The sequence below is a fragment of the Cyprinus carpio genome, chromosome B16, assembly GCF_018340385.1.
Source record: "Cyprinus carpio isolate SPL01 chromosome B16, ASM1834038v1, whole genome shotgun sequence".
Taxonomy (NCBI): domain Eukaryota; kingdom Metazoa; phylum Chordata; class Actinopteri; order Cypriniformes; family Cyprinidae; genus Cyprinus; species Cyprinus carpio.
In genome coordinates, this window is record NC_056612.1 from 20118857 (window position 1) to 20137464 (window position 18608).

An 18608-nucleotide genomic window follows, 5' to 3' on the forward strand; every position below is an offset into this window, starting at 1 on the left:
GAGGTTAAATAAAAAGCGCCCATCCATAAAAATGAAAAAAAGCATCTCACATGGCTACGGGGGGTGAACAAAGGCCTTCTGTAGTGAATTGATGCGTTTTTGTAAGAAAAATATCCATATTCAAAACGTAAAAATCATTTTAAGGTAGGTTGCGCTCACTGTTGTACACGGAAGTAGTTCCAGGCGGAACTCTCAAAACGAAGAGAGAAAGAGAGGCTGCAAGAAAGAGATTGAGAGTAGATGAGAAAGTGCCGAAAGAAAGAAACACTTCATCTGAGGTGATCTGATCATGATCTGGGAATAGAGTCCAGAGACCCGAGGGAGACAACTGGAAGAAGAACTCTAAAGGAAGCGATAAGCTCTTTTTGGCGGTCTGTAGTAGATCAATAATCCTTCACTCACAGGTCCCCAGAAAACACCTGAGTCTGAATGGCCCACCTATCATCTGGGCCCTTCATTCATTCAATTATCCTCATGCTGCACTTATATCATTCAAAACCATATGTCGGATCATATCGAACATCTTATAAATTGCTAGACATCTACTTTGGTGTGCCAAGCCGGGGCTGGCAAAGCTTCCACTGACGTCTCAGCACTATTTGGAGGGTATGTGGGAGAAAATCATTCTATATGTCACACAATTTAAGGAGCATGTAGGTGTACTGTAGACTGTGTAAGACTAAGATGGTCTGAGAGAAACTGAAAGTGTAGCTACCTAAAGGAAATTACACAAAATGGACAGTGGACATCCATGCTTCTACTTTCAGAGCTACAAGAGAGCTTAGTGTTGCTTTGTAACAGGGGCATCCTGACTGAAGGAAGTCTTCATTTTAAAAGCTCCATTCACAATGTTTCAAAAAGAAGCAACATTATGCAACCTTTTCTGATCCAAACTCAAAGATAGAACCAGCAATCACTGGCAACCCAGTGGAAAAAATATGGATTCAAGATTATAAGGTGACATATGTAATATGTAACAAGTAAATATAAATATATACACACACATATATATATTTTATTTTTTATTTAAAAAATATTGTATCAATCAATCCATAAAAACTATTTATTAAGCACTATTCCCATGGGACATAGTTTTGAAATAAGATTTTTTTTATTTTTATGGGACTGAAATCTTTAATTATTTTAATAAACAAACAAATAAAATCTCCCATAGGACCCCTGAGTTACCCAAAAATAGTAAGTAATTAGAATTTTTCTACTGAGCCCTAAATACAGCTTTGTATCTAAAACACAAAGTGTCTATAAAACTATCAACCAATCCAATCTAATTAAAATGATACTATTTTTACCAGAAATTTTGTTTTGTAAAAGTATTTTTAGGCTTACTTGAAAGCTTAGCAACATGCTACCACCAAACTCCAGAAATCAGAGTCTCTCTTGCATTTCTCGTGAGCAATTTGTGCTATTTGTGCGACACACAGAGTCACTGCCTATGCAAAGTGAATCCAAATCAATCACTAATTAGGTTTCATTTCATTCTAAATGCTGTCTTAGAAGTCTGATACAAACAGTAGACAGCAAGGCAGCTCACTATAGTTTTAGGAATAGCGCTAATATGTTTCCACTACAACATTAGCTATAGACCATTGAGCCTTGGGGTATGTCCTTAGTCATTACAGAGTGCTTGTGAACATAAATTAAGATGACATATGAGTGTAATCAAATATGAAGAAGTGAAAACTGCATCTGGAAGCATGATCTTTAAGCCCCCACACATATAAGACCCAGCACATGGAGCTCAGGTAGGGCTGGGCGATAAATCGATTTTATCGATTAACTCGAATGTGTAGTTTACATCGATTTGTTTGAATGAAAATCGGTTTTCTTTTTAACATCCGCCGGCGCTCCACTCAGGGCTCCCATAGTTCAGAATGAGCTCAACCCCCCCCCACCCCCACCCCCGCCAAGCAGAGCATGTGAGCGAAACAGAGCGGTGTGCAGCTCCGCTACGTTTCCCGCTGTATGGACGTGCGCTCCACTCAGTCGCTCAGCCGCACCAAGCAAGCGCCCTGTTAATATTCTGCTCACCCTCGCCATAAACCAATTCCCGCTCAGATCCCGCTCCGACATAAAATGTCTCTAGCAGGCCTAATGTTTACTGTTTGTACCGAAATTCTTGGATAATTGTCTAAAATTATGCATGCAGATAAATGGCAATTTTTCAAAACGAAATTCTTACATTCTTCTTAATTTTATTTATTGTATTAGGCTAATTAAAATGTATTTAATATATTAATCTAACCTTAGTAAACATAGCCTACCTAAAATTCAAAAACTGAAGAAGTGTATTTGATTTTCATGAAAATAGCTGCCGTTGTTATTCTTGTCATCTAACGGTGTAGACACAGTTAGACACTGTCTGCTCTATTTACAACAAGATGGAGATATAGACTAGAAAATATATTTACACTTGCTCTGTCCTACGTCCATGACATTGACTCACTGCGGAGTTGGCAGTTTTAATCTTAAAATCTTAACAGCTCTTAACACCGAGTGTGCACATGGATGGTTAGATGCATGATGGGCTAGTATAATCTTTCCAGCATTAAGGTAATACTGCTTTTTTTTTTTTTTTTTTAAATCATCTTGTCTCAGTTACAAATTTGACTGGTAAATGATAAAGAATGATAGCCCCTTTTGTATTGCATTGCATTGCATATCGGGGATGACAGATTGATAAAAAGACATGCTTTTTGTGACTAGATTTAGCTTTTGATACTTTGCGGTAAAAGTGGCTCTCTGATTGACTCTGCCCTATCAGTGCGGCTCCCATGGAAAAAAATAAACAAATAGTAAAGACCTTTGACAGTCTTACAGACTGTATCCAGTATGATAAGAATGTTATGTTACATTTTATTTTATGTAATGTTTTCACGGTTTACAATGGCAGGACCTGCCATCTTGTCTTTTTGGCTTGTTGTTTCTGATTGCAATTTAACCTGAAGGGGGAATCCAGATCAAATCCCAGAAGGTAAAATCAAAACAAAATAAAGTTAAAACTTGTTTTGAACAATTTCTTTGTCATCTGAATATTGATTTTAAGTAGGGGGGGAAAAATCGATTTAAATCGTAAATCGGATTTTTTGTTAAAAAATCGGGGATTTTTTTTTTAGGCCATATCGCCCAGCCCTAAGCTCAGGTAGAACAGACAGGTGTGAAAGAGAAGTCTGCCAAGGTGACAGTGATGCAGTCCCCGCTGACACCGGGCGCACTCATGCCATGACCTGCCAAGAACAGCTGTCACACCAGGGAGAGAAGTCACCCACGGAAACAGAAAGAGCACTTCCTATTCAAATAACATCCACACTGCTGTGACATGGCAGGTGTCACAGAAAGCTGTAAAGTAGAGGAAACTGACAATTTCAGGTTTGATGTTATCCGTCTGGATGTGCGAAGGTGTGTGTTTAAATCAAGCTGACAGCACCGTCGCCTTAATTCTCTTTTCAAGGCACAAGAGCTCACGTCCCACTCTTTCATTCTGGCTGTAATAACTTAATGGTGCAGATGTGATTACGGGCCGCCTGAGTGATGCCGCCCAGCACGCCTGAAGGATCCCCATGAGAATGCTCCTGTTCACTGCCAATAATTGCTGAAAAATGCAGAGTTTCTAGAAGTTGGAATCATTTTTGGACATATTTATAGAAGTGGAGTAGGAGTTAGTTTGTCTCTGTGCTTTAAAAAAAATCCTTATTCAGGCAGAAATGACAAGGGATCATATATCATGATTGGGACTATACCTGTATCAGTTATTATAAGCATTTTCTAAAATAAATCAGGCCAATATTGGAAGCAAATATAGCAAATATAGTTTTAATCAATTGTTTTAAGCAAAATATATCTCATTAAAAACATAAATAAATCAAAATCAATTATTTAAGACAGCATTTTTTCAATGTTTTATTTAAGATATATCGGTTAGTTGATTATTAAAATATTATTTTATCAAAATATAGACAGATAGACAGACAGACAGACAGACAGACAGACAGACAGACAGACAGATAGATAGATAGATAGATAGATAAGCAGACAGATAGACAGACATACAGACCAACAAACATATAAACACATAAGCAACAGTAAAACTCACTAGAAACACTGGTAACACATAACGTCATTTAAAAATAAAAGTGAGTGAAAGTGAAAGTGAAAGTGACGTGACATTCAGCCAAGTATGGTGACCCATACGCAGAATTCGTGCTCTGCATTTAACCCATCCGAAGTGCACACACACAGAGCAGTGAACACACACACACACTGTGAACACACACCCGGAGCAGTGGGCAGCCATTTTATGCTGCGGCGCCCGGGGAGCAGTTGGGGGTTCGATGCCTTGCTCAAGGGCACCTAAGTCGTGGTATTGAAGGTGGAGAGAGAACTGTACATGCACTCCCCCCACCCACAATTCCTGCCGGCCCGAGACTCGAACTCACAACCCTTCGATTGGGAGTCCGACTCTCTAAAACTAAACAGCGAGTGCTGACGTTAGTAATTAGAAAGGGCTGTTGCTCATATGGTGGTTTCATATTTCATAGCGCTAACTAAACAGCGAGTGCTGACGTTAGTACTGGGCGTGCATAAACGTGACCCGTTATTTAACTCTGCAAATGGTGCGCAGCTTGACAATGGCTAACTGTAATTGGGCAACAAGACAACTTTTTGGAAATCAAGAAAGATGATTGGTGCTGCAGCTAAAGTGTTTGCTTGCCAGAATAGGAAATAGCCGAGAGGTTTGGCGCATATCCACTCCTGACCCAGCGTCATATGATGAGGGAAGAATAAATTCGGTGGATTTCTGAAATTCAAACTAAATCTTCTCGTAGATCAATGCCTGAGACTATGTAACTCAAAACTTTCCCATAGGATCTTCGAGGAGTGACAAAGGCTGCAGATAGTGTATCCAGAAGCACGGGCGGTAACTTTCTGCTTGGGTGTCACAACGCTTGTGTGAATGAGAAAGAACAGGAGAAAGAAATCGACAGGCAGTGAGCGGCCTACCAGATGGGTGTGTTTATGATGAGATCTAACAAGCATGACAGACTGCATCTGTGATCTAGCGCTTGTGCTCGCTGCCAATAATTGCTGAAAAGTGCCAGAGTTTCTTGAAGTTGGAATCACTTTTAGGAGATATTTATAGAGGTGAAGTAAAATGCATTTGTCTGTCTATGTGCTTCCAAATTCAGTCACAAATGACATTGAATGCACAGTATATCATGATCATATCGTTATTGGTTATTATTTGCATTTTGTACAATGTCCAACATGAGATAAAATAGACCAATACTAGAAGCAAAAATTGCAGCTTTTTAAAATATTTGTTAAATTAGATTTAATATTTAAAATATAGCAGAATTTTGAAATAAATAAAATTGCATCTATTACAATAAATAACTAAATAAATATTTATGATATAGCAGATTTTTGCATTAAAAAAATAAATAATATAAAAATTTAAATATATTTAAAATTTAGCAGTTTTTTTAAAATAAATATAAAAAATAAACATTTCAGAGATTGCTGCTTTTTCAATAAACATTTAAAACATAGCAACTTATTCAATAATAAATAAGAGAATATACAAATATATTTTTAAAAAATCATATTTTGATTGAAAAAGTTAACTGAAATCTGCTTTATTTTAAATACATATTTTGACTGAAATATATATATATATATATATATATATATATATATATATATATATATATATATATATATATATATATATATATATATATATATATATATATATATATATATATATATATATATATCCTTCCTTCCGTCCTATGGATGAGACGTTAAACAGAGGTCCTGACTCTCTGTGGTCATTAAAAATCCCAGGATGCAGAGGTGTGACCTCGGCATCCTGGCCAAATTCACCCATTGGCCTCTGACCATCATGGCCTCCTAACAACTCCCATATCTACTGATTGGCTTCATCACTCTGTCTCCTCTCCACCAATAAGCTGGTGTGTGGTGGCCATTCTGGCGCACTATGGCTGCCGTCGCATCATCCATATGACAGCCTCTGAACTTCAATACTAATCTTATATACAGGCACTGGACTAAAAATACATTCATCAGTCATCGCTTCATCTTGTTAATGCTATAAATTAATTACAGCAATAAAATAAAATTTCATAATGAACAAGAACGTGAACAACATCTCATTAGACCGTAGAAATTCCAAAATGACATTTCCCTACATTCAACTTTCTAAAGTGCATTAATTTTTGCCATGTTACATTGATTTAGTTGACTAGTGGTATGTGCTGTATTAACAAAAACATAAATGACATTAATAAAAACACTAACTCTAACAACTCTGTTCATAATCGAATACTATTCATCTAATGAACGTGATATAGCGTAGCTTGTCAGTGATCTGCGTCTCTGTGTATTAAATGTATCTGAATAATTTCCATCTGAAAGCACGTGATGGAGATTTACCGGTACTATTAATCATAGAATCGGCTTTACTGACAAGATGCGCATGGCAATCACATGCGATTTAATGTGCAGCCCTTGTTTGTTGATCACAAAGTACAAAGTAGATAAGGAAAACTAGGATGCCAGGTGTATTCAAAGACATTACTGTCTAGAGTGCGTGGAATGGTGCGCTGTGATTGGCTGAGAGGATATATCACATTCTGTAATAAAGGGAGACTGACGTTTGTTGCGGTTTGGAAAAAAAGTGAGAAAACATGACCTAATAACTCTGCGAATATCACATTTTGCGTGAAATTAAAAAAATTACTTTTCAAAACTGACCAGATACAATACGGATTTTGGCAGAAACTCAACTTTTAAAAAAAATGGCGTTAAGCGAGTTTTGGAACCAAACTCTTCATACATAGTGAAATAAATAGGCTCTGGATGGAACAGACGCAGAAAAAGTCTATTGTTACCTTTTATTATTAGGAATATCCCCAGTGAAAAAAAATTAACACATTTCCAGCAGTGAAAGCGAAGACACGGAAATCCAAATGTATTCTAAATCCTTCCCTGAGGGTTACACAACACGAAGAGCAAGATATTTTATGATCACATTACATTCATATGAGTCCAGGTATGAGTCTCGATGGCTTTCACCCACTATATTTCATAACTGCTGTATTTCATGTCTCTATATCAGAATCACATGGTTCATAAAGGGGGTCCTTGTTTGATGGAGTCTTAGTGGAATGGACTTTCCTGGGCTCGTGGATCAATATGACTTTAATCTCTGCTGGACGGGGCCACCGAGAGACTGAGTATGGAGAATAAGGGCAGGGCCGGTGTAAATCTCTCCAGTCTGTCAGAGCAGCACTAAGGCCAAGATGAAATTCAGAAAACGCCAGAGCTCCACCACAAACCTCATCAGTACATCCCTGAGAGTTATGAGACAGCTGTGTGTATATTCCTTTGATAGCACATAGACATTACACAAAAGCCAATTTAAACAAACTAAATGCTAATCAGGGAGAACACAAAACATGATATTTCAATCTAAAACTCAACCAAAAAGGTCAGGGAAATGGGTATTTTTGCCATAAAAACAAAAATTATAAGCAGTATTATCACCATTATGTATACAGTCTGGGAAATACTGTGAGAGTTAAGAGAGAAAGAAATAACAGAAGAGGGAGAGGTTTAAATGAAATGAATAAAAGAAAGAATAAAGAGTAATGCAATCACAAAAGATCTATTCTACTGAGAGGACATTTTGCATCCTCAGATCATTGTACTTGCCAGGAACTGACAAATCGGATAAATGATTCAGACAAGAGCTCACCCCATTTGTATAAAGAAAAGGTACAAAGAAAATGCCACCAGGCCATATAGATTATAAGAAAGCATTGGAACAAGCAGAGACCTTCAAAACAGGTCATGAAGACAAAAGACCAGCACAAAGACTTGCTGAGTGTTGCACCGCAAGTATCACTACAAAAAAAAAAAAATATAACAAAGAGAGATGTTCAGGAAAAACACCATTGAAGGGCTAATGCTCTTTATAGTTATTGCAGACTATTAGATACAAATTTATTAATTATATACTAACAGAACATAAAGCACATGTGACTAAAGTTCAGATTGACCTTAAAATGATAAATTGAGGGCCAACAGTGTACTGAAATATTAAATCCATCTATTTATGTTACAATTTTATTTTATAACTCTTAAGATATGCTTTCATTTCTTAACAATGAAGGCAAAATTAATCAGAAAAAGTTAAAAGGGTTACGCACTTTAAAGTTCCTCTTGTAAAGCAAGGAAGAAAAGAAAGTCTCCCAGCCTCCTAAAGTATTTAATTTGTTTTGAGTTTAACCATTTTTTGTGGCAAATTACTTCTCTACATCCTAAATCATTGAGTGTTCCGATTGAACATGACTGGTTTCCGACCTCAACGACCTTAATTAGCTGTCCATTGAGGAAATCTAACCACAAAAAACATGCTCTGTACAATTATGTACCTGGCTGTTGTGCCATCTCTCAGAGCAGATCTTTCAGGAGCTGAGAGAGACTTTTAAATGATTGGCTGGCTTTTGTAAAGACAGAAAAATCATATAAAAAAGCAAAAGCAGAAGGTACTCTAATGGCAAAATAAGGCCTGCACTCAGAAGACCTAACCACCATTACAGACCAAACACTATCCCTTCAAAAATACTCCTAAGAACCATCAGACTGAAAGAGTTCAAGATGAATTCAGGGAAAAAGTATTCAGAGGCAAATGTAGTAGGTGAACTGTAAAAATAGTGTTTATTAACTCATACAATAAGGTTATTGGCAACCAGCACCTTCAAAGTTTGAATGAACTTCCATAACAGGTAGATAAAGCATGTGAAATTTACTTTTCCAGCCTAACAGGAAAGGAGGCCAGTATATTAAAAACAAAAATATATTAGTAGTAGTAGTAGTATTCATATAAATATACACAGTACACACACATACAGGATATTATGTAAACACAAATTTTTATTTTGAATGTGATTAATAGAGTTGAAAGCCCTAAAATATATAAATAGTTTCAGTCAGATTTTTTTTTAAAGGAAATCACATAATTATTCTGCAAGCATGGCTTTAACTGATCAAAAGGGACAGTAAAGACATTTATGATATTACAAAAGATTTTTGTATTTCAAATAAATGCAAATCTTCTGAACCTTTTCAAATCTTAAAAAAAAGTTAATATAATTTTAAAAAGTCACTTTTTAAAGAAGAATTATTAATACATTAATTAAAATAAAGTAATAATATTTCACAATATAACTATTTTTACTGTATTTTTTATCAAATATATGCAGCCCTGGTGAGCATAAGGCTTCTTTTAACATCATAGGCTATATGCATACTGACAAACTTGATAAAGTCTATCGCAATTGCTTATTTTGCAAATGGAAATATGCTTCTAAAATGCAATTAACAACATCTGAGGAAATTTTACTTGCATTTGGCACTTGGCAGGTGTTCATTTGTACCCTGGGTGGATATAATTCAAAAAGCTGTTGCAGAGACGCCCTTTGGTCTCAATCATTGTTTACCATCACCGCTGAAATTACTGTGCTTAAAAATAAAGTATATTCCCCACCCACACAGTGTAAACACCTGCAATCCTCTGATACGTGGTGCTGCTCAACAGACACTAAACAAAGTTAAGGCAAAAAGCTTCCTGAAAATGAAAATGAAAGAAATGTAGCCCTGGGCATTACTACTTGTAAGGAGGAGAACAAATCATAGAGCGCACTATCAGGATGGATTCAAAAAAGCTGCACCTGGGTAGGCTAGATTTAACGTGGGAGAATCTAACTGAGCTGAGCACTTCCTCTAGCAAAACTCACAAAACTTAAGGGCAAGCCGAGGCTTCTAAGTGCCCTCCTGTTCCGGAGTCTATGATGATCTATTTCACTGTCATTTTCACATCTAAACACCAGCCTCAGATCCTCTCAGAGCCAAATTTCCATCAGGGGCCCTTTGAAATTGGAACTGTTTTTTTGAAATCCGTAGATAAATCACTGAGGAACGGAGCAGCCTTCCAGAGACAACAAAAGGAAAAGCCAGCACCGGTTCGCTCTGTTGTCGTACGCTCGTTTCCCATCAGATGTTGACTCAGAGCAGCTCTGCCGTTTGAAGAGGAGGAGGAGAGAGCGCTCTGGCAGTCCCCCTTTCCCAAAACCCCCTCCCGCCCCAGCCTCATACCTCTTATAAGTCCAGAGCAGTTTGACAGGCGAGACCAAAGAAAACATTTCTCGACAAGAGACGGACTGCCTCTGATGCTGGGAGAACGAACGCTCTCAGCTGTTGCGTTCGAAACCCTCTCTGACACGTTTCCTCATTATTTCAGCAGTGCTAAACGCAGTCAGGACTGGGAAGAAAAAATAAAAAGTCTTTTGAGATTACACTGCAGATGGAAGTGCAAAAATAAAAGACTATGCAATTTCCTTTATTACAAAGGAAATAAAACTCTGGTCACCAGGGTCCTCGCCGCCTCCTGTTTTACAGGTATTCTGCAATTAGCTTAGGTCAAAGAATTTGGATGTCAGGATGATTCTGAATAATGAATCTGTTTGATGCGTAATATCTAGGTGCCCGAGACATCCGAGCCCTACTACAACAGTCTCCCACCTACACCTGGGCACCGGGTCTCATTGATGTTCAGACGGCTGCATTATCTTGTAATCAGTGGGGAAAACCCTCTGAAACTTCATTTGTACTTTCATAACTTCACAGCAAACCATCCCCTGTGTGTCACTTTAAGAAACATTTACCTAAAAATTTTAATTGAGATAAAAATGAGAGTATTTACTCCCCCCCCAGGCCATCCAAAATAATTTTTCTGCTGAAGAGAATTTAAAGTTGCAAATGAACGGGGTTCAATGTAGACCAAAATACATATTTAGGCAGCTTAAAGTCCGTATGAACCGGAAGTTGCTGCTGACTTTATTTCATTATGGTGACGTATTTCCAATTGAAATGGTATATTTAATAGAGGACGGGGTCTTATTCTATTTAGTATTCAGTAGTGCTCCTCCTCTCATCTCTTACTCGCAGCAAACTAATGGTTGGAGGGGCGTGGTTAAGAATATTCTGCCCAAGCTGTCAAACTGACGTCATCAGAGAAGGAATGCTATTCCAGAGTGGAAGCAAATGATCAGATTTTAATAAAAGATTACCAAGACAAATAATATTTTTCAGTGGATTAACTTGCACGGATTAATTGTTAACCTTAAGACTAGCATTGTGCTTTAACAAAATAAATGGTGTAAATTTGGATTTCATGCGGACTTTACAGAAGAGTAAACGTTACAGAAGAGGTCATAAACTTAACCAAACTAGACCACAGCGAGCTTTTGTAGCAGTACCTTTAATTTAGTTTTTTTTTTTTTTTTCTATTTGTCAGCCGGGGTTGTATGGATTACTTTGAAGCTGCCTAAATATGAATTTTGGGCCATCAAAAATGGTCTATGTTAAGCCTCATTCATTTGCATTAGATCCAAAATAGATTGCAAAATCCTGGAATGTTTTCCCCCAAAAAATTTTCTCCTCAGCTAAAGTCAGTCAGTCATATATATCTTGCAAAGCCTGGGGGTGAGTAAATAATCAGGAAAGGGAGGGTGTTTAGCCAGTGTGGGACCACGGCTGATCCATTTAGTGAGGGAAAAAAAATTAAAAATTCACATTCGGTTATAAAAATGCAAGCCAAAAGACTTGCCAAAATACTCAGACAATGATGTTTTAAACAAGATGGAGGAATTTGGAAATGCCACACTGAATTAAACACAGATGAAAACAAGGCTGTGAGGAAAATACTATCTCAGGTTTTTGCCAAACATGTTGTCTTTTAACTGTCAAGCCCCAGATAAAATAGCAAGATATTGTAAGGATAAGAATAATCATGAAAGGCCGTGATAAGTGTAAAGGGCGTTTACAAAAGTTGTTTTGGAAATATGCTTTTTTTATAATTCCACTAGGTCACACTACAGCGCAGAAACTGCATTCTTCACCTTTTAAAAGCACCTTTGAAAGCAAAGAAAGAAGGTTTCATGTCCTGAGGTAATTTGCATCATGACCACGAATATGGCACTGTGAAAGATAGCTGCTTTCTATGATCTAGACTCACCCAGCTACTGCAGTGCTGCGGCAATGGAGCCCGGAAAAATGTTTAACACCTTCATGCACATGCCATGCTCTGTAGTACAAGAAACAGTTGCAGTCCAGCACACCTGAGGAAGCCAATTAGGCACAGGGGAAGGACAGAAACTCATCCTTTCCAAACATGGTTGATAACATATTTGAAAAGGTCTTCAAATTCAAGAACTTGTGTATAAGATTTACTCCTCTAAGTGACAGTACAATATCTGCCACATCTACTTATCCAGACTACACTTTGCCAATGAACAAAAGTGGCAATTTTTAGTAAATATCCTGTAAAATTAATAGATAAACCTTATATGGAAATTTTGGCTGGTACTTACAATAATTCAATATATTTCAAAGCTGATAACTGATATAGCTGTTAGTAGAAGGAAAACAAAACTAAAATAAATTAAACTAACTAGATAAACACTCATTTAAAAACTCCAGATACATGCTACAAGTAACACCTTAAATAATTACTTTTTACTCATTTTAAAACAGGTGCTGAACTTTCGTGTCCCACAATAATTAACTGTGAGAAACTTTAAGAAATTTTCCTTTAAAAATAGTTAATTGGAAATTGTCACAAACATGTGTCACAGAAAAACAATCTTCCAGTCCATTAGTTATCAATTTCATTTATTTTTTTCTATTTTTTTTTTTTAATACAATTAGGCTATCTAGAAATAATATGAGGTCACATCCCATGATAATCGTTAAAATAATTTTAATCTGCTAATATCTGCCTATTTAAGTTTCTATATTCCATTTTTATGGTAGGTTACATTAAAAAGTCACATTCAGCAGCTGTATTTTTCTCTCAATAATGTTATCAACAAGACCCACATCACGTCAACTCCTACTAAACCCACAACACACATTGAGCAATAAATACGATATTATGCTAGATTATGTCTATTGACTTTACCAGATTAATCCAGATGTCAATACATCAGAACAGAGCATAGCTGCACATCCCAACAAAGAGCACTCCATGTCAAGCCTCCAGAGACTCCATCACTAGGCAGCTAATGTGAAGCTGCCCCATTCTGTCCCAGCTTTAGTATAATTATCTTCATGTGCTTTAATTATTTCCCTTTTCATCCTAATGATGTGCTTCATTCCCCTTATTATGAGAGACATTTGCTTGTGTCAGTTCCATAGCGACACAGTTTGGATTGCGACAGCATCTATGATTATGAACAGGAGAACTAAAAGAAAATATCCTTGAAAGGTAAAATCGCATTGAGGTCAGCTACACAATCATTATGCTATTCAGAAGTAAGGGAAAAAATTAAACCTTAATTATTAATCTAATTACTGATTCCAGTGCATTTTAATTGTCAAAGCAATCTTGCCAGCACATTGCTTTAAAATATATATATTTTTTATTTAATAAATAAATAAAAAAACTTTTATATGAGTGGTGACGAATTTTGTGCTTTTACACATTTTTGCAAACTATTCAATTCTTTTTAAATTATGTCATCAGCGCTTAGAAAGTTAATCCATTCATTACTATCATATTACAAAGTCAAAATAATGATGCACAACTGACAAAAGAGAAGCATGTAGCCTGACAGGGAGGGTGTGAAAAGCTAAAAATGAAGCAGACACTTGGTTACAATACCTGTATTCATCTCACATCAGGTCACTCATCGCTGCCTTCTGCCATGCCAAAACAAAAGCGGGAAAAAACAATGGCGGAAACAGCAGCCGAACACAATAAAGAGTGGATTACACTGTGTAAATCAGGCCAAAAACCAACAGAAACTAGGATTAGACTGCAGCTGAAGAACAGAGGGAATGCACAGACCGCAGCAGTAGTTACAGAACCCTACAGCTACTTGACAGCTTGCTAAATGGAAGCCATTTAGTTAACTGAAAATCAATAGCTTCCTCAAACGGATCATGATTGTTTGTCAAGTTTCTTGGCCGAATCATGCGACATGTTTCCTAAAGCCTGGCTCCGAGGGAGTGGTCCATTATGAGCAATCATACGCGACACCCTTCAGTTTCCCTGTACCTGTTCTGTCTTCATACAGCCCACTGACAGTGTGGAGGAGGAAGCAGTTCATAATCTCAGTGCGTGTGTGGATTGGGTTATGCCTACAAGGATAGTAAAATCTGAAATCAAAAACTCTGGAGAACAGCCAACGCTCCTCATGACGAAAGCAGCTTAAAAAAACACAGATAACTAAATAATGGAAAATAATGTAAATGTACAAATGCAAAAAGGTTTGCTGGTCTCCTTGTCTGGTCAGGCTCGGGTCTATTGGTTTGCTTTATAGGTGTCCTAAAGGCCGTTTAGCTAAACCAGCTGAGTGCTCTGCTTGACCAGACTGGGAGACCAGCATAAACCAGTTATAACCAACAGCAGGTATTTCACATGTATATTTTTCAGGAGGAAGAACAGTATTAGATGGTAAATATGATTCATTTTAATTTGTACAATTTGCATTTGTATATTTTCTTAATTAAAATTTACCCCAATCTTCACATTACCTTGCAAATAAATAAATAAATAAATAACCAGCCTAAACTGGTTTGCTTAAATGGTCTCCTAGCCTGGTCAGTAGGCTGGTTTTGAACACACACAGCTAAACCAGATGAACATCAGCTTGGTCAGACCCTCTTAAACTAGACAAGACCAATAAACCAGCTAACGTTATTTATTCACTCATTTCTTATACAGTAAAAAAAAAGACATAAGAGTGGCGCCAAATTCAAGATGGACTTTAAAGACAGATTTATTATTAAATTGATTAAGAAACAGAGATAATAGCATCTAGGACGCTTCAGTGCGTGAACAACTCATAAACAAGATGTGATCATTCATTTGCAAACCTGAATGCGAGGTCTTTTATCAGCAATAAAGAGCGCAGTAGGTTAACGTTACATCACTGTACTTCATACTACTCCACACACACTTCACTGTGTGACACTTAACCTACTAAAACTGCAAAAATAAATAAATAAAATATACAAATAAAAAAGCTTCTGGTGAAACGTGTTTGATGATTATTTCGTGGTTAAACAAATAAATAAATGTTTGTTTTAGGCACACAGCCGAACGCCCACAAAAGATTCAAATCGACTGATTTGAATAATCAGAAAAGTTGATTCAGTTTAAAACAAAAAATAACTTAAATGCTGCTGGTGGTTAATTCCCTTTAAAATTAAACTCACTGTAAATCTTTCTGACATGAGTTTGATATAAAAACACCAATTTATGAGCCACTTCGCTGCCTTTATAACACGTCTGGTGCAGCCACAAATGATTCGTTAATTCGACCACTGATTTAAAGCTTCGCAGATGAGGCTGCACTTGTTTACTTCACACCGAACAACTTCCAGACGTGTGCTTTCAATGAAAAATACGATAAGAATAATTCAAAGACCCACTCTGTGAATTACATCAATCTGATGGAACGTTTAAACAGGAGTCTCGCGCCAACACACAGCCCGAAACACAATTTTAAGCTTCTGATGGCATCTTTACTGTTTTTATGACAACCGAGACCAAATCTCTCCATTATCAGAAAAGTTCAGCGGCTTCGAAGTGCAAGTCAGACTCCCTTTGCTGTCAAGACAACACGCTTATGCTTCTCCTGTTTTATGTCCTCAAAACACACATAAGTTTGAAAGTGCGCAGTCTCTGTAACTCCAGATAAACGGGACTTTACCTGTTGGTCCCTCAACGCTGTCGGCGTGAATCTGAACAGCCAGGATCAAGAGAAATGCGCAGGTATTCATTTTATGTTGTTAGTCCAGTTGGGAAAACAAGCCGAAATCATTTCAGTGACTCCAGTAGTTTGGATGGTGAAGTTCATCGATTGCTGAAATCCAGCCGAAGCTCAGTTCAGAGTCGCGTGAAGTGATACGGGGGCAGTGCGAGCTGTTCAAACTGACGTCAGGATAAACAGTTCCAAGCAATGTTATGTTTCTTTCTCTCCGAGCGCACTTTCTGGCGCTCCAGTGTGCGTAGTGTGCTTCAAAGTGTGCGAACGACGCCCCCATGCGGGGCTTTCAGGAAGTGGAGCTCTAATCTTCCTGGTGTTCTCAGGCTATACATTATGATTCATCGTAATCTCTTTAGCCCGGCTACTAAAGACGAGCAGCTTCCATAACTGAATGAAATTAATGATGTGATATATATCGGTTGATAATATGAGGAAAAAAGGCATTCATTCTCTAAAACACGTTTAGTTCTCAGCCTTTTTTGACCCCAAGGCCCCCATTTTACATTGCTGCATCTGAATTTTTGTTTGTTTATATGTAAACGTGTGTGTGTGTGTGTGTGTGTGTGTGTGTGTGTGTGTGTGTGTGTGTGTGTAGGGGCGTAGTTTGTGAGGTGGGGTGGAGGGGATCTATCTGAATCTTCTAGAGAAACAGCCATTTTAAAGTGCTATGGAGAAAGTCGAACAGTATCTAAAAAAGGCAAATAAACTACTGTTAAAAGACTGATGAAAAGAGGAGAAAACAGTCTTGAACCAGCACTAACATATATTATAATCTTTATCACGTTTTATTGTTTTATTTGTTTATTGTGTACAATTTAGTCAAACTTGTAGAATTTATATTAGATAATCTGTTAAGGGAATAGATTTTTCCATATAGATTATACAACTCTGGCATGTTGTAGCTATTGGTTCTAAATGTGCAGGCGGTTGTTTCTTCATAACAAGAGCTATGTTTGATTCATTTAAAACAGTCATTATTGGCCTTGTAATGATTAATAGGCTAGTCTTGTTATAACAAATGCTACAGTTAGGAACTATGGTGCATGGCCGTCAGATAGGCCTATTCCAAAAGGTGGCATATATTAAATCATTCAGAGCCTGATGAACTGTTAAGGAGTGAGAAATAAACAATATAAATATAAGAAAATGTTAAGATTGACTTCCCATGGCATGTTGAATTAGAACATTGTCAAACTATAACCTATAAGTGCCTAAATAATATAAAATAAACTACATCACACACACACACACACACATATACAGTATATATATATATATATATATATATATATATATATATATATATATATATATATATATATATATATATATATATATATATATATATATATACACACATAAATGATACTTTACTGCAACAACTTTGCAAAGATGATAGCACAAAAGACCCTTTCCATGTGTGTGTGTGTGTGTGTGTGTGTGTGTGTGTTTACAATGTTTACAACATACTTCAGATAGCTGATAAAAATATTAGTAAGTTGTGGGCATTTTATCTTATTTTTTATTTCAGTTTAAGATTGTTTTAATGTAATTTTCAATAATATATATATTATTAAAAAATAGTTTAACATTAATATTTTAATAATATAATATAATATAATATAAATATTTTGGTCTCTTTGGAAGTTTACAGAGTCCTTAGATGACAACCACTGCTAATGTTTACAACATAAGATTTGTTTTTTAAAACAACGTTTTGTTTTTCATGGAAATTCAAGCCGCTAAACCAAGCAGACTTCAGTGTTGAAGGTTTCCAGTTCTATAACAATAGTCATTATGAGGCCAACAAGCTATAGAGCATCTTATCTATGCAGTCCCATAGGTTGGATGAATTTGTATAAATGTGTTTAGGCTCCACAAAAGGAAGGACTACCTATTGAGGCATGAATGGAAGCAACAGAGCCAAGTTGGACCTCGGCTGCCCAAGGTCCAGCCCTGTCCCACAGCCAGCAGGGATGGCAGGCAGAGATAGCCACACGCTGATCCATTCACGTTTTTCATACCAATTTAATTTCACACGGCAGTGAACAGTGCATGCTTTTTTTCTTTCTATCACAATCAGTCTACCTATTACATATTCACAGCAGGGGATTCCAACTCCAGAGCTGTAGATCAAGCAATAAGATGGTTGGCTATAAAGAAAAGTCAAATAAACTATACCAGAGAGTAATTTGCAGCAAAGATACACATGTTTTGACAATCATATCATTGCATTTACTGTGCTTAAACCTCAAATATGGGAAAGTATCCTGCTGGAAATCACCTGCTGTAAAAACTGGTTAGTTGAAGTTACTTGACACAAAATAGCAGATCTTCTTTCTATCAACTCAACTAGCTCACTGAATAAATAAATAGATAGTTCAACCAAAAACTGTTTTGTCTTTACAATGTCAATGGGTTCCAAATCAATAATGGAAAGTATATTTAAATAATAAAGTATATTTTAGAAAATGTCAATGCTGTGAATGTCACTGGGGGCCAATAGTGTTATGGACCCCAAAAAATAGACAAAATAATTCTTCAAAATCTTCTTTTGTGTTCTGCAGAAGAAAGTCATACAGGCATGCAACATCATCAAAAAATGAGTGAAAACAATTATTTTTAGGTGAACAACCCCCGTAAAGGAATAGATCATCCAAAAAAAAAAAAAAAATTGCTGAAAGTATACTCACCATCATGCCATCTGAGATGTAGATGAGTTTGTTT

At 36.7% G+C, this 18608-nt stretch overlaps 1 protein-coding gene across 19 annotated transcripts in view; it reads right to left on the minus strand.

The window, feature by feature from the left end:
* The window catches only part of LOC109093672 (receptor-type tyrosine-protein phosphatase U), a 211313-nt gene extending 195141 nt beyond the window's left edge, over positions 1 to 16172 (minus strand). For 4 of the 19 annotated variants that reach the window (XM_042741380.1, XM_042741370.1, XM_042741367.1 and 1 more), the window contains exon 1: positions 15825 to 16171. In XM_042741380.1, coding sequence (XP_042597314.1) covers positions 15825 to 15894 — 70 coding nt within the window. In that variant the 5' untranslated portion in view covers positions 15895 to 16171. Of the gene's footprint in view, positions 1 to 15824 lie in introns of all 19 variants that reach the window. The other 15 variants (XM_042741384.1, XM_042741366.1, XM_042741375.1 and 12 more) reach the window with 5 other exon arrangements.
* Between the last annotated feature and the right edge of the window lie 2436 nt (positions 16173 to 18608).